The following is a 13,055-nucleotide window of genomic DNA, read 5'->3' as shown; positions in this document are numbered from 1 at the left end:
TTATCTTAGTAGAATCAGGATAGTGGCTTTCTTGGGAGGCAGGGAGAGAGAGACTGGAAAGGATGTGGTATCTGAGGTGCTTGTAATGCTGTTTCTTGAGCTGAGTGCTAGGTACATGGGTGTTTTCAGTGAAGTTCATCAAGCACTTTCCTCCACATGTTATTCTTCAGCAACAGTGGTTCTCTGAATAGAGCAGTGGTTCTCAACCTTCCTAATGCCGCGACCCTTTAATACAGTTCCTCATGTTGTGGTGACCCCCAACCATAAAATTATTTTCGTTGCTACTTCATAACTGTCATTTTGCTACTGTTATGAATCGTCATGTAAATATCTGGTATGCAGGATGTATTTTCATTGTTACAAACTGAACATAATTAAAGCATAGTGATTCATCACAAAAACAATATGTAATTAAATATGTGTTTTCCGATGGTCTTAGGCGACCCCTGTGAAAGGGTCGTTCGATCCCCAAAGGGGTCTCGGCCCACAGGTTGAGAACCGCTGGAAAAGAGCCATTTCAGTCTCAGAACCCAAGTTTCAACTGATTTGGGCAGGGGAAGCCCTTCTCTCCCTCCTTTTCCATCACTCTCCAAATGCTTTGCAGAGCTAGTTTCTAGCCCTAGAAACTCATTGCTCATCCTAAGCCATGCCTTTCTCACACAGCAGAGCTGTGGGCGCCCTGCTCTGGGTAACCTAGGAACAGGGCCTTGTGAGGAGGTGGGAAGGGCGTCTAGAGAATTGAGACCTGCTCCCCAGGCACAAGCCAACAGCGATGTGCAACAGGCTTTGGTAACCAACCCGACTCTGCTGCTGGGCCAGCTTGAAGCCTCAATTCCCAGACACTCCTTCCTCGAGGCAGATTTTTCAGGCACTGCAGAATCCCTCTGGGCTTCAATCCTGGCCGTACTGCTGACTGCCCCCGCGACCTCATGTCAAGTTCCTTATCCCCATCCTACACGAAGGGGAAAATACCGTCACCTGCTCTGCAAGGCAGTCAGTCACAAGCACAACAATAACTAACTTTAGACTGTAAGTTCCCAGAAGGCAGGGACTTCGTTTTGTTCATTGCTATATCGCTGCAGTTCTAGAACAGTGTCTGATACATGCAGATGCTAAATATATGTTTACTGAAAGAATAAAATGTAACTAGAGGCCAAATAATCATCAAATAGAGGGCACGGCCCAGAATGGGGGCTCCGAAACAAAAGGCAATTTTTACACAAGTTGAAATAAGCAAAACCATCTTGAAGTTAACTCATGTTCAGTTAGATTTATTATGAACTTTGAAATTACCCAAACGCTGACTAAGGGGGAGCTGAACCTGCTGAGGGGCCACATGCGGAGTACTGAATTTCTTGTACTATAAGCTGCCTCTCAATTGTTCACTATTAAGGATGTATAGACCACTTTAGGTCACTCACTTTTAATCACTGCACTAATATGCAAGTCCTTCCTCCCACCTCTCCTTTGTCTTTGCTTGCAGGCCACACTTGAAGGAAAGCAGACCCCACACTGTGGGGCTGGGGTAGAGAACATTCCTGCTCTATCTCCATTTCATCCACCTCCCACTTTCTGGCAGTAAAAAAAAAAATGCCAGGGGACTTGGGAGTCAGAAACTGCCATTCAAGTCCCAGCTGGTTACTGCAGTGATGATGTTAGCGAAGCCATAACTGCTCAGGTTTCACCTGTAAAATGGGCAGACCCTTCATAAGAGTGTCATGATTCATGCAAATACCCACTGGGCATCCTACTTAACAGGTCCTGGGCATAACCCTACAGGTAAAAGTCATGTCTGTGATGCTCAAGGAAGCTTGCGAGCTATTTAACCAAGCAAATTAAATTCATTAAGCTGTTCCTCCATTTCTCCACCTTTTAAAACCTCCAGAAGGGCTGGGCTAAGGCTTTCTGAAGTCCCAACTCAGCTTGGGAGCTGAAGGAGTTTAACATTTACCTTACCAGCTTCAAGAGAACGTCAGAGGATTAAGCAAGCTCAGGGTTGTGGAAATGCTTTGAAGAGGAAAGTGCACATACAAACAAGGTATTAATTATATCAGATAATTTCTTTGAGCTCAACTTCATAGACACCTGTGATATTCATAACCCAGGGGAGAACAACAGGGCAGTTGTTCCTTGGCAATATGGAAACTGTTGTCTGCTAGGCCAGGCTTGAGAGTGTGTATGTCCCCTCAGGATAACCCTTTCAGCTGGGCTGGATCCATCTGTGTACTAAGGATGGGGAGCTGGGGTAGAGGTAGGGAGGTAGAAAGGTGCCAGCAGCTGACAACTAAGGGGAGAAATACCAATATTTTTTTGCTGGGGCATCCTAATTTAAGGGGACCAATTGGGCCCAGACACTTATTTTTACTTTAAATAAAGTGGCAGCCTATCTCACGGGAAGACTGCTCTAAGAACTAGTCGTGTTGCAGGGAGGCGCAGTTAGCCAAGCATATGAACCCACCCTTTGTTTTATATCCCAGGTGCGCTCCTGGCAGGAACCCACCCTTTTCACAATCATAAACCACACATCCGAGAAAGCGGAATTTTCTCAAAAGGTTTAAAATGCCTGATGTCACCAGGAAACACTCACCAAGCAGACCATGAAATCGAAAACCAGATCACCGCTTCCCCCCAACAACCTCAAGCTTTAGTGAAGTGACAGCTAATCTGATATTTCTTGCTTCAGTAAAGCAGACGGCACTCAAAGCCACAGCTTGCTCTCCCAGAACTTAGTCAAAGGACTTGACAACGAGGGGGAGGGGTACAGATTTGGCCTGCGCTCAGGTTAGCAATAAGGCTTCCTCCGGGAGCCCGAGTTGGATTTGGGGCCCGGCCCAAGTTAACATTTTTACAGGTTGCCTGAGCTGCAGCTTGTTAGCTAGTCAGTAATAAACCTCTGCACAAGAATTTAAAGTTTATGAGGCATGGCCTCTTAATGCCTCTCCTCTGCTCCCTACAGCCAAGAGTTTAAGGAGCCTGGCCTAGCCTGAGTGTTAATTGTTTTTGTCAATCCGCAGTTATTTTGGAAAAGAGGGTGGAGGAAAGGCTTCCACAGGCTCAAGGCCTCCAATCTTCTTTTGCAGGAACAAAAGGGAGCCCTTCTGTCCCCTAAGCACAGGCACCCCCACGTTAAAGCTGTGGGGTGAGGGGTATGCTGATGGGGGCTGAGAAAAATGCTAGGTGGCAGCGTTTAATTGTTTTGAAAACCAAGGAAACTATAGATCCCCTCCCAAGAAAGATGCAAACAGCAGTTCCTAAACAATGTTACGGGTTAACAGTCCTCCGGAACCGCACTCGAGGATCCTGCGTTACACCTCTGTTTAAGAACTTGGGTTTGGTCCAGCCGGGAAGCCACAACCCCCTCCTCCGCGTGGAGGGAAGGAGACCCCCTTGAGCCTGCAGCTGCCTGGGTCTCAGAACACACTGGTCCTCCGCACAAAGTGACCCCCACCCCCACCCTCAAGTTTTTGAACTAAAGGGGGTAAACAAGTAATTGAAAGGTCAAAAATGTGCTTTGATCTCCCATCCACCGCCCCCCTCAGCTCAGGATTTTCAAGCGTGGGACACCCCCCCCCCCCTCACTCCCCAAGTGCCCTACCATTCCAGTCCCAAGGCACTGGAGGTGCGGGAGTGTCCCCGTGGCGTGATGGCCCAAGCCCAGGTGTGCCAGCCCGTTTCCAGGCAGGCAGCGGGGGCGCAGACCCTCCGGGAAGGGCAGGGTTAAGAGTGCATTCCAGCTGCCGGGGAAGAAGGGGGGCGGGGAGGGGAGCGCGAAGAAGAGAAACAGACCCGGTCTGTCTGTCGGAGACACAAAGCACCGTACACAAAGGGGCCCGAGAGGGGCGAAGGGGCCTGCCCCGGGCACGGTTCATCCCCACACCTGCGCGGGGGCTGGGGGAAGAATGCGGACGGCACATTCCTCCGCTGGGGCCAGCGGGGGAGCCTCCCACAGACCCGCCGGGTGAGGAGCTCAGCCGCCTGGCTAGCAGCCGCAGCGGGGCAAGGAGGACCTGGACCTCAGAGGGCGCTACGCTCTCCGGTCTTCCCCGTCAACCGCCCACCTACACCCCGGCCCCCAAGATGCTTTCTGCGCCTCCCCCTACCTGAGGCGGCGCCAGAAGTCCCCCGCCCCGGTCTGGACACCCCTCGCGCGGGCCACACCGGAGCGGACCACGTGCGGTTTCCACTCGCCCCGTAGATGCACGGGGCGGGCTCCTGGAGGCTCTTACCTCTCCCCGGAGCCTGGCCCGGCTCCAGCTCCGCTCCTCCCGCCTCCGAGGTCACTTCAGCACCCCCGGGGTCCGCCCGGCACGGCTCGGAGGCCGCGCACGGCAGCCAGCAAACCTACGCCAAGGGAAGAGCGGGGAAAGAGGAAGGTCGGGTGGGTCAAAGGCGTACCCGGCCCCGCACACCCATCTCCAATTACTAACGGGGCTTCGGGGCTTTCCTAGGACACCGTGGCCTCCAGGAGCCCAGCCACCCCGACGCCCTCCCCGACGCCACCGCATGCGGACCCGCCCGCCCTCCGGGGAGCGTCTGGCGGGGCAAGGGCGAGGCAATTGGGTACCTGAAGTAGGAGGAAGAGGTGGAAGAGGAGGGACGCGAGAGACCCACTAGGGAGCCCCATTGCTGGAGTGAGAGGGGTGAGGACGCTGCCCCGACAGCGTGCTGCCGCTCCGCTAAGCTCTCCGCGCCGCTCTGAGCTCCGTGGTCTCGGGAGCAGCGGAAGGAGGCCAGGTGAGAGCCGGTGTGTGCTGATTGGCCCAGCGCCGCGAGGTCCCGCCTCCCTCGCAGGTGGGGCGGTGGCTGGCGCGGTCCTGGCACCTTCGAAGCCCCTCGAAACCCCTCCTATCCTCCCTCCGGCTGTTCTCTCGGCTTTTCTGGAGCTGCTCCCGGCAGGGACTCAGCTGTCTCACAGGTTCTGGGTTCGAGCGGGAAAAAGCAGAACAAAAATTCCACCCCCCTCTTCAGCCTCCCCGGCAAGCAAAGAAAAATGTTTCTGGGTCTGGCGGTTATAGCTGAAAAAAGTGGAGAGGCATTCGAACCTGACCCAAAACAGAGGCGCCCCATTCATGCCCCCTCTCCCTCCCCAAGGCGCTGTGACCCAAAGCTTTGATGGAGGCGGGTGTGTCCGCCCCACGCCCGGCTACAGCCGGGTCTGCCCCTGCCTCTTTCTCCACCTCCCACGCCAGCCCACTCGGAGGGTTTAAAACGCAGTGAGTGGCGAGGAACCGCGTTACAGAATCTGCAGAAAACCCATTGCACAGCAGAACCAATGGAGCCTGGGAGAGATGTTCCCAGCGTTCGGAAGTCACGGTGGCGTCCAAGGGCACAAGGTAAAGGGGTGGTTATTAGCCTCACAGTCTCCAGCAACGCCCTCCACTCCCATAAAACATAACACCTTCTCAACTTAAATAAAGGCATTTTTTAAAATGCGGCTCTTTTTATTGGTCTTTAATACGTAATATAATCTAAGCAAAAACTGCTTGCTGCCTAAAGCAGCCTTGCAGCGAGCCGTCCTTGAACACAGCTCTGGGAGACGTACGCGGACCTTAAGTGCTTTTCTCTTGGCTCACAGGGGGCCCTGGGCACAGAAACTGTGCCGAGAATCGCTGCGCCCTACACGCCCTCTCCCCACCCTCTTGTTCCCTGAAGTCTCCCCCTTTTCTTCCTCCTCTCCAGCTCAGATTTAGGGGTTTGGGGAGGAGAGTGAAGTCTCTAATTCGAGTCTTTGCCCTCCCTCCCCCCAGGGCTGAGGTGGTGGTCTAGTCCTTCCCACCATGAGGCCTGCCGCAGGCTAAATGGAGGACGGATTGCGTTGCGACCCTGGCAGTCCTTTCTCTACCTGAGCATTGGTTCTGGGGCGCACCGCCCACCTTCCCGCACGCGTTGCACCACTTACTATAAGCGCTGTGGCCTCAAGCAAGTGAACTGCCCCTTCTGAGCCACAGTTCTGCAAAAGTAAGATGGGGCTATTACAACATCAGCCATCCACCGTACCAGGAGATTAAGTGAGCTAATGCATACCGACGAGGATTGAATCAGCGCGTTTAAAACGCTAAACTCAGTACCTGGCACAGAGCAAGTGCCCAAATGTTTCCTGGTATTGCTTCAACATCCGGCTCATTCGTCCTCCTCCTCCGCCTCTCGAGCCCTTTCTCTCTTCTGTAGCACCCTTACATTCCCCCAACTAAGAGAATGAGAAATGCTGTAATCCTTCAGTTTCACGGCTCACGGTTCAGCGAGCAATTGGCCTCCGATATCACCGGCCTATGGTCCCTCGGGTGGAATTGGGGGCCAGGGGTAGATAAAGCTCAATATAAACTGGAGGCTGGCTGAACGCTGCACCTCCCTCGCCTCGCTCTCCCGCTGGGGTCACTTTCGGGGCGGGAGGAGAGGTAGATACACGCGCGGGCGGAGGGGGGCGGGGGGGGTAACTCCTGGGCGGGGCTGGTCCCAGGATGTACCCTAGGGCCCCGCCTACCCCCGCCTCGCAGGTTCCCTTCCCCAGCCAGGAGCCAGATGAAGCCATTAGGCGGACAGTTAAACACAAACGAGCCCGGGGATACAGGTCCTAATTAAGTAAACACCCGGCTGGAGGGTTGTTGGGCGCACTCATTTCCGCCTCCTCCTCGGGCGCTCAGCATTCCGGGCGGAGGCGGGAGAGGAGAAACTGAGAGTCAGCTCTTCCGCCCGCAGCTTGGACCACGCTGCGGTCTTCTCCGTAGCTCCCTTGTCTATCGTTCGTTCGTTCGTTCACTCATTCATTCATTAAACAATTGCTTGCTTTGTGCCAATCACTAAAGATGCAACAGTGAACTAAAGAGACAAACAACCCTGCACCCTTGGACCTTCCATCCAAGAGTGTGGGGCATCGAGGAAAATAATCAAGTAAATATATATAATGTTAGATAACATGCGCTGTGTAGAGGAATAAGAACAGAATGGGAATATCCAATTCATGGGACAGAAGATAGGGTTGGAAAATGTAAATAAAGTGTTCGGGTAAGGGTGTAGCAGAAGACAGAATCCAGCTTGGTTGGGGGGTGGGGCGGTTCAAGTCTTAGTGAAAGGGTAGAGGAATGGTCAGGGAACCAACAGGGGTGCTGAGTGACAGCAGGAAGGCATTACAACTCTGAGGACTGAAGGACAAAAAGAGGTAATGGTATCATTGGAAGTTGGAGCTGAGAAAGAGCTGGAGAGTGAGAACCACCCTTCCAAATGCGTCTGTGGTCCCGGAGAGGTAGGGCCACTGCCCAGAGCAGAGCAGGGAAGAGTAGGGGAAAGACCCATGCATCTGTTTCCTTCTGCCCTTCATCTCCTGGCAGTGCCTCCAATGGTCCAAACCCATCCAGAAACCTGAGGACAAGAAAGCCCGCCCAGGTGGTGGGGTCTTTCGGTGTCATTCTCCCCAGGCACAGAGCAGGGCAGAGAAGGGCAGAAAATAGATGAGGGGCAGATGAGCAATCAGGAAGCCCAGAGGCCTCACTGAGAAATGGACAGTTGGCCCTGGGGTAGTTCAGTTAGTGACAGTGTCATCCAAAGGCCAAGGTTGTGGGTTTGATCCCTGGTGAGGACACCTACAAGAAGCAACAAATGAATGCATAAATAAGTGGAACAACAAATCCATGTTTCTCCCCCCGCCCCCCCCCCCCCACTCGAGAAAGCAAAAAGGCAAGTTACACTAAGGATATCTGAAGAAAGAGTATTCCAGGTAAAGAAAACAGGCAAAGGCCCCAAGATAGTGGATAAATTACTTGGGACAGAAACATAATCAAACAAACAAAAAGCCAGTGTGGCTGGAGTAGAGCCAGTCAGTAAGAAATGAGTTAGAGTTGGGAGGGCGGGGAGCAAATCTTGTAGAGCCTCATAGACCAGTGATGGCGAACCTTTTGAGCTCGGCGTGTCAGCATTTGAAAAACCCTAACTTAACTCTGGTGCCGTGTCGCATATAGAAATTTTTTGATATTCGCAACCATAGTAAAACAAAAACTTTTATTTTTGATATTTATTTTATATATTTAAATGCCATTTAACAAAGAAAAATCAACCAAAAAAACGAGTTCGCGTGTCACCTCTGACACGTGTGTCATAGGTTCGCCATCACTGTCATAGACTGCCGGGAGCCGGTCCATGCTTGCTGTTTCAAGGGACCTGGCATATATGGCATACTGTTCTTAATATGTTTGCTCACTTTCTTGGCACTATGTGTTTTAACCAAGGTCTCTGAGAAAGGTTGTTTCCCCAGGTAGGGATTTTCCCCTGAAGTTAGGGAGGGAATAAAACCTCTTAACTAAGTGCCAGGCGGGTAATTAATCACTTTAACTACGAACAATCATGCTTAAGCTACATAATCTTTACTCCCTGGAATGGAGATAAGAAACGCCCTAACCTTTGTAATAGAGATTGATAGGATTGAATCAACTGGTATAAATACAGTTGTAACAAGACAGCAAGAGACAGAGAGAGAGACAGAACCTAGGCACAGAACCTACACAGAACATTCTCTAGAGACAGAAGAACTTCGCTGGAGAGAACATGGCAAAAGATCCTGGACAGAAACTGGCCTCAGAACCTAGAGACAGAACCTAGCGAGAGAACATGGCAAAAGATCCTGGACTGAACCTGACGACAGAAATTGGCAAGAGAACCTGACTAGAACCTGGTGACTGAACCTGGCTGGAGAACCTGGACAGAACCTGGCTGGAGAACCTAGCGAGGGAACATGGCTACAGAACCTGGCTGGAGAATCTGGAGAACCTAGCAGGAGAGCATGGACACGGAACCTGGCTGGGGCTCCAGACCAGAACTTCGCTGGAGATCCTGGCTAGAGATCCTGGATAGACTGCTGATCAACTGAACGCTGCCTCCATGTCATCCCTTCTTCGCCAACTCCATCCACACCTTTGGGGACCCCTGGACCCGCTGGGGTTGGACCCCAGCAATAGACCATGGTAAGACAAGGCAGAAATTCCAAGACTAGCTAAGAACCCAAGGACCACCACCCAGAAACCAGCTGGCACCGAAAAAATCCAAGATGGCACCTGACCTTTCACTAACTTTTCTTCACTAGCATAGTTAAAATTACACCCAGGGGTGGAGATTTAACATTAAAATCAGACATGTGATGCACGGATAGGCATGTTCCAAACATGTTTAGGAACTGCGCATGCTCCCTTAGAAATCCAAGAACTCTCTAACCCTTTCTCAGGAATCCCTACCCCTAAACCCACCTACTCCCCCCTCCCCCACCTCAGACCCTTTCATATTTTCCTAATTCCCCAGAATCAGGGAGAAGGGATCATTAGGCATTTGATTATTCTCCACTCCTTGGTCAAAGAATAGTTTCTGACTTGCTTTGCCAAATACTATCTTGTCCTATTGGTGTGAGCAACACTGGGCAGAATGACTATGATTTGGGGGTCTCTGACCAGCAGGGGTTAGTGATAGATGTACTTAATACCACTGAACTGTATGTTTTATGTATTCTACCACAATTTTAAAAAATTACCAAAAAAAAAAAAAAGAGCCCTGGCCAGTTTTCTCAGTGGTTAGAACATCAATTCCCAGTTGTAGGCTTGGCCATGGTCGAGGTGCATGAAGGAGGAAGATAGTTGATGTATCTCTCTTACATTGATGTTTCTCTCTCTCTCCTCCCCACCTCCACTCTTTCTAAAAAAATTCAATGGGAAAAATATCCTTGCATGGGGATTTAAAAAAAAAGAAAAAAGAAAAAAGAGGGGGAAAAAAGGAGTGATCAGATTCTGGGTATATTTTGAAGGTCTTGACAATAAGATTGTCTAAAGGATTGGATATGGAGTGTGAGAGGCAGATCGGGTCAAGGATGACTTCAGGCTTTGGGGCCTCAGCAACCACCAGGATGGCAATGCCATTTCCTGAGATGGGAAGGTACGTGTAATGGACACTCTCATGGCATCACTCAGATCCCCTGGGATGCCTGTGCTTATTTCTGCTCACCTTGGCTTCTGTGTGCTGATTCTCCCAGCAGCCAGCCCCTGTGGCTCTCTTCAGAGGTCCATCCTCATGCTGTTGGAGTCCCCTTGCCCTTGCAAGGAAGTGCCCAGGAGTTCACGTTCCCAGCCCTTAGCCAATGACCAACACTCTTTCCCCCAGACAAGCTCCCAGTGGTAACCTACCCCCAGCATCCCCTGGATGAGGCTGAAGCTTCCCTCCAGGGACTTGCTCTGAAATCACATCTTTGCTCAGCCTCTTACTCTTTTTATCCCGTTTCTCCCATTCCTTTATCTGTTGGGAGCTCTTCCTTAATAAGTCATTCAGATACATGAGTCCTTGTCTCAGGGTCTGCTTCTTGGAGTCCTATTGCAGGCAGAGCAAGTTTGGGATTGGGGAAGGTCCAGACTTGAATTTGGGGCAGGTTTAACATGCTGAGGTTGTGGGCTCCATCCCCAGTGAGGGTACGCAGGAGGAGGCAGCCGATTGATCCATGATTCTCTCTCATCATTGATGTTTCTCTCTCTCCTTCTCCCTTCCACTTCTCCAGATTTCCCCAGAGCACCCAACCAGGGAAGGGCTGTGGCATGGAAATTAGGGTCAGCACCCCTGAGACTGAACCGTTTCCTCTGGAGACAACTGCCTGATTGCCTGGGGTGAGTTATTTCATTTCTCAAGCCCTCTGGAGCCAGTCATTCCTGTTTGATGGGTGATAATGAGAATTATCCCAAACTGAACTCCTGACCTTCCCCCACAAACCTGCTCCGCCTGCCATCTTTCCATCTCAGAGAAAGGCAATTGCAGGCTTCCTCTTTCACTCTCTGGCTCCTCTTCTGCCACTGGCTCCCTCTGCTTCTCCTACACCGGCCTACCTGTGGTTCTCCCGCACACCAGGCACGGTCTGCCTCCAGCCCTTTGCACTTGCAGTTTCCTTGCCTGGATCGCCCTTCCCGCAGGAGTCCCCCTGCCTCTCCCTCACTCCTTCAGGTCTTGGGGCTCCTCAGAGAGGCCTTTCCCGACCTCCTGCAGAGATGGCACTCTCCTATCACCCCCCATCTCCAAGTTACCCTATTTTTAAAAAAATATATTTTATTGATTTTTTACAGAGAAGAAGGGAGAGGGATAGAGAGCCAGACACATCGATGAGAGAGATCGATCAGCTGCCTCCTGCACGCCCCCCAGTGGGGATGTGCCCGCAACCAAGGCACATGCCCTTGACCGGGATCAAACCCGGGACCCCTGAGTCCGCAGGCCAATGCTCTATCCACTGAGCCAAACCGGTTCGGCTATTTTTTGTTTTTTAATTAAATTTTTATTATTGAAATGATTACATATGTCCTTTTTTTTTTTTTACCTCACTGACCCCTTCTAGCCCGCCTCCACCCTTGCTTTATTTTTTTCATAGCATTTATCATACTCTGATTTATCAGTACATATGTACTTTTTAAAAAAAATATGTATTTTTATTGATTTCAGAGAGGAAGAGGGAGGGAAAAAGAGATGGAAACATCAATGATGAGAGAGAATCATTGATCGGCTGGCTCCTGCACATCCCCTATTGGGGATAAAGCCCACAACCCAGGCATGTGCCCTTGACTGGAATCAAACCTGAGACTCTTCAGTCCACAAGCTGACGCTCTATCCACTGAGCCAAACCAGCTAGGGCAGTGGTCGGCAAACTGTGGCCCCTTGAGTGTGGCTCGTCCACAAAATACCACATGCGGGCGCGCACGTACAGTGCAATTGAAACTTTGTGGCCACACTCAAGGGGCCAAAGAGCTGCATGTGGCTTGCGAACCGCAGTTTGCCGACCACTGAGCTAGGCCCATATGTACTTTTTTTTTGAGAGGCAATATACAGTAATGATTAAGAGCAAGGGCTCTGGAGTCACAATGTCCGACATTGGATCCTGAATCCAGCTCTTCTGAGCTGTGAGACCTTGGGCAAGTGGCTTTCAACTCCCTAGTGCCTCAGGATCCTCATGGGGAAAAGTGGGATAAGCATAACAATCCCTTCCTCAAGGTTATGCGTTAATATGTGTAAAGCCCGTTAGGACATAGTAAACATAAGTGTTCATTAAATTGCATTTCCTATTTCTCTCCCCTATGGAGGGAATCTTCTGTGAGAGGCAGGGATTTTTGTCTGCTTTGTTCACTGCTGTACCTGGTGTACAGACCAGCCTGGCATTAAATAGATACTAAAATATTTATAGAATGAATGAAATCAACAAGACAATAACTGTCTAGCATTTGGCAGGGCGCTAGATGCATAGAAGCAAAATCGATGTGGTTTTCTTGCCCCATCTCACAGAACTGAGATGAGAAAAGACTTTGCAAAGTTTCATACAAGTAATACAAGTCCCCCTGTCTCTCCCTCACTCCTTCAGGTCTTGCGGCTACTATCATTTTCGGAGCACGCACTGGATTCAGACTCTGTGCTAGGTACTCTCATGCACGATCTCATTCTAATCCCCACAACTTACATAGCAGTTCATATTCCCTTTTCACAGACAAGAAAACTGAAGCCACACAGCTATAACAGAGGCAAAATGACAGCATAACCCAATTCTGTCTCACTCCACAATTAATTGCCTGAATCAGGTGCCAACCTACTACCCACCAATATGTGCTAGAAGAATTAATTTGGGGAGCAGATATTAGGAAGAATTCCATCATATCAGATCCTTTTCTCTTAAGAACCTCTTAAACATATTTGCCTCCAGGCCAAGGTTAAATTCTGAGTCCTCAAGAAACATTTAGAAAGAGCTTTTCTACCCATTTTTGGTAGCAAGTTTCCCAGAACTTCACTCCCACACTGTACACTATGGGGATGTATCCCGAAGACAAGTGGGTATTTTTCAGTCTTTTCTAGGAAACAGCCTTAAAACTGGGTGAGGTCCTATTTCCTGCCTCTCCTTCGCCTGTCCAGTGCTCTGCACAAATGATTCCAGTTTTACTTCCTTATGTCTGTTCCTGAGCTTTCTGGGACTCTCACTGTTTTTTAAATATATTTTTTATTGATTTCAGAGAGGAAGGGAGAGGGAGAGAGAGAAATAGAAACATCAATGATGAAAAAGAATTATTGAT

General features: G+C 50.3%; 1 protein-coding gene across 1 annotated transcript in view; it reads right to left on the bottom strand.

The window, feature by feature from the left end:
- Positions 1 to 4,923, bottom strand: part of CDH3 (cadherin 3) — a 42,196-nt gene extending 37,273 nt beyond the window's left edge. The window contains exons 1-2 of the mRNA XM_081108516.1: positions 4,565 to 4,923; positions 4,227 to 4,341 (exon numbers count right to left, since the gene is read on the bottom strand). Coding sequence (XP_080964642.1) covers positions 4,227 to 4,341; positions 4,565 to 4,624 — 175 coding nt within the window. The 5' untranslated portion in view covers positions 4,625 to 4,923. The remainder of the gene's footprint in view (positions 1 to 4,226; positions 4,342 to 4,564) is intronic.
- Between the last annotated feature and the right edge of the window lie 8,132 nt (positions 4,924 to 13,055).

This window comes from Myotis nattereri, assembly GCF_964212035.1.
Source record: "Myotis nattereri genome assembly, chromosome: 15".
Taxonomy (NCBI): Eukaryota; Metazoa; Chordata; class Mammalia; order Chiroptera; family Vespertilionidae; genus Myotis; species Myotis nattereri.
Note: the sequence above shows the minus strand (reverse complement) of the source record. Positions and strands in the feature narration are given on the sequence as shown.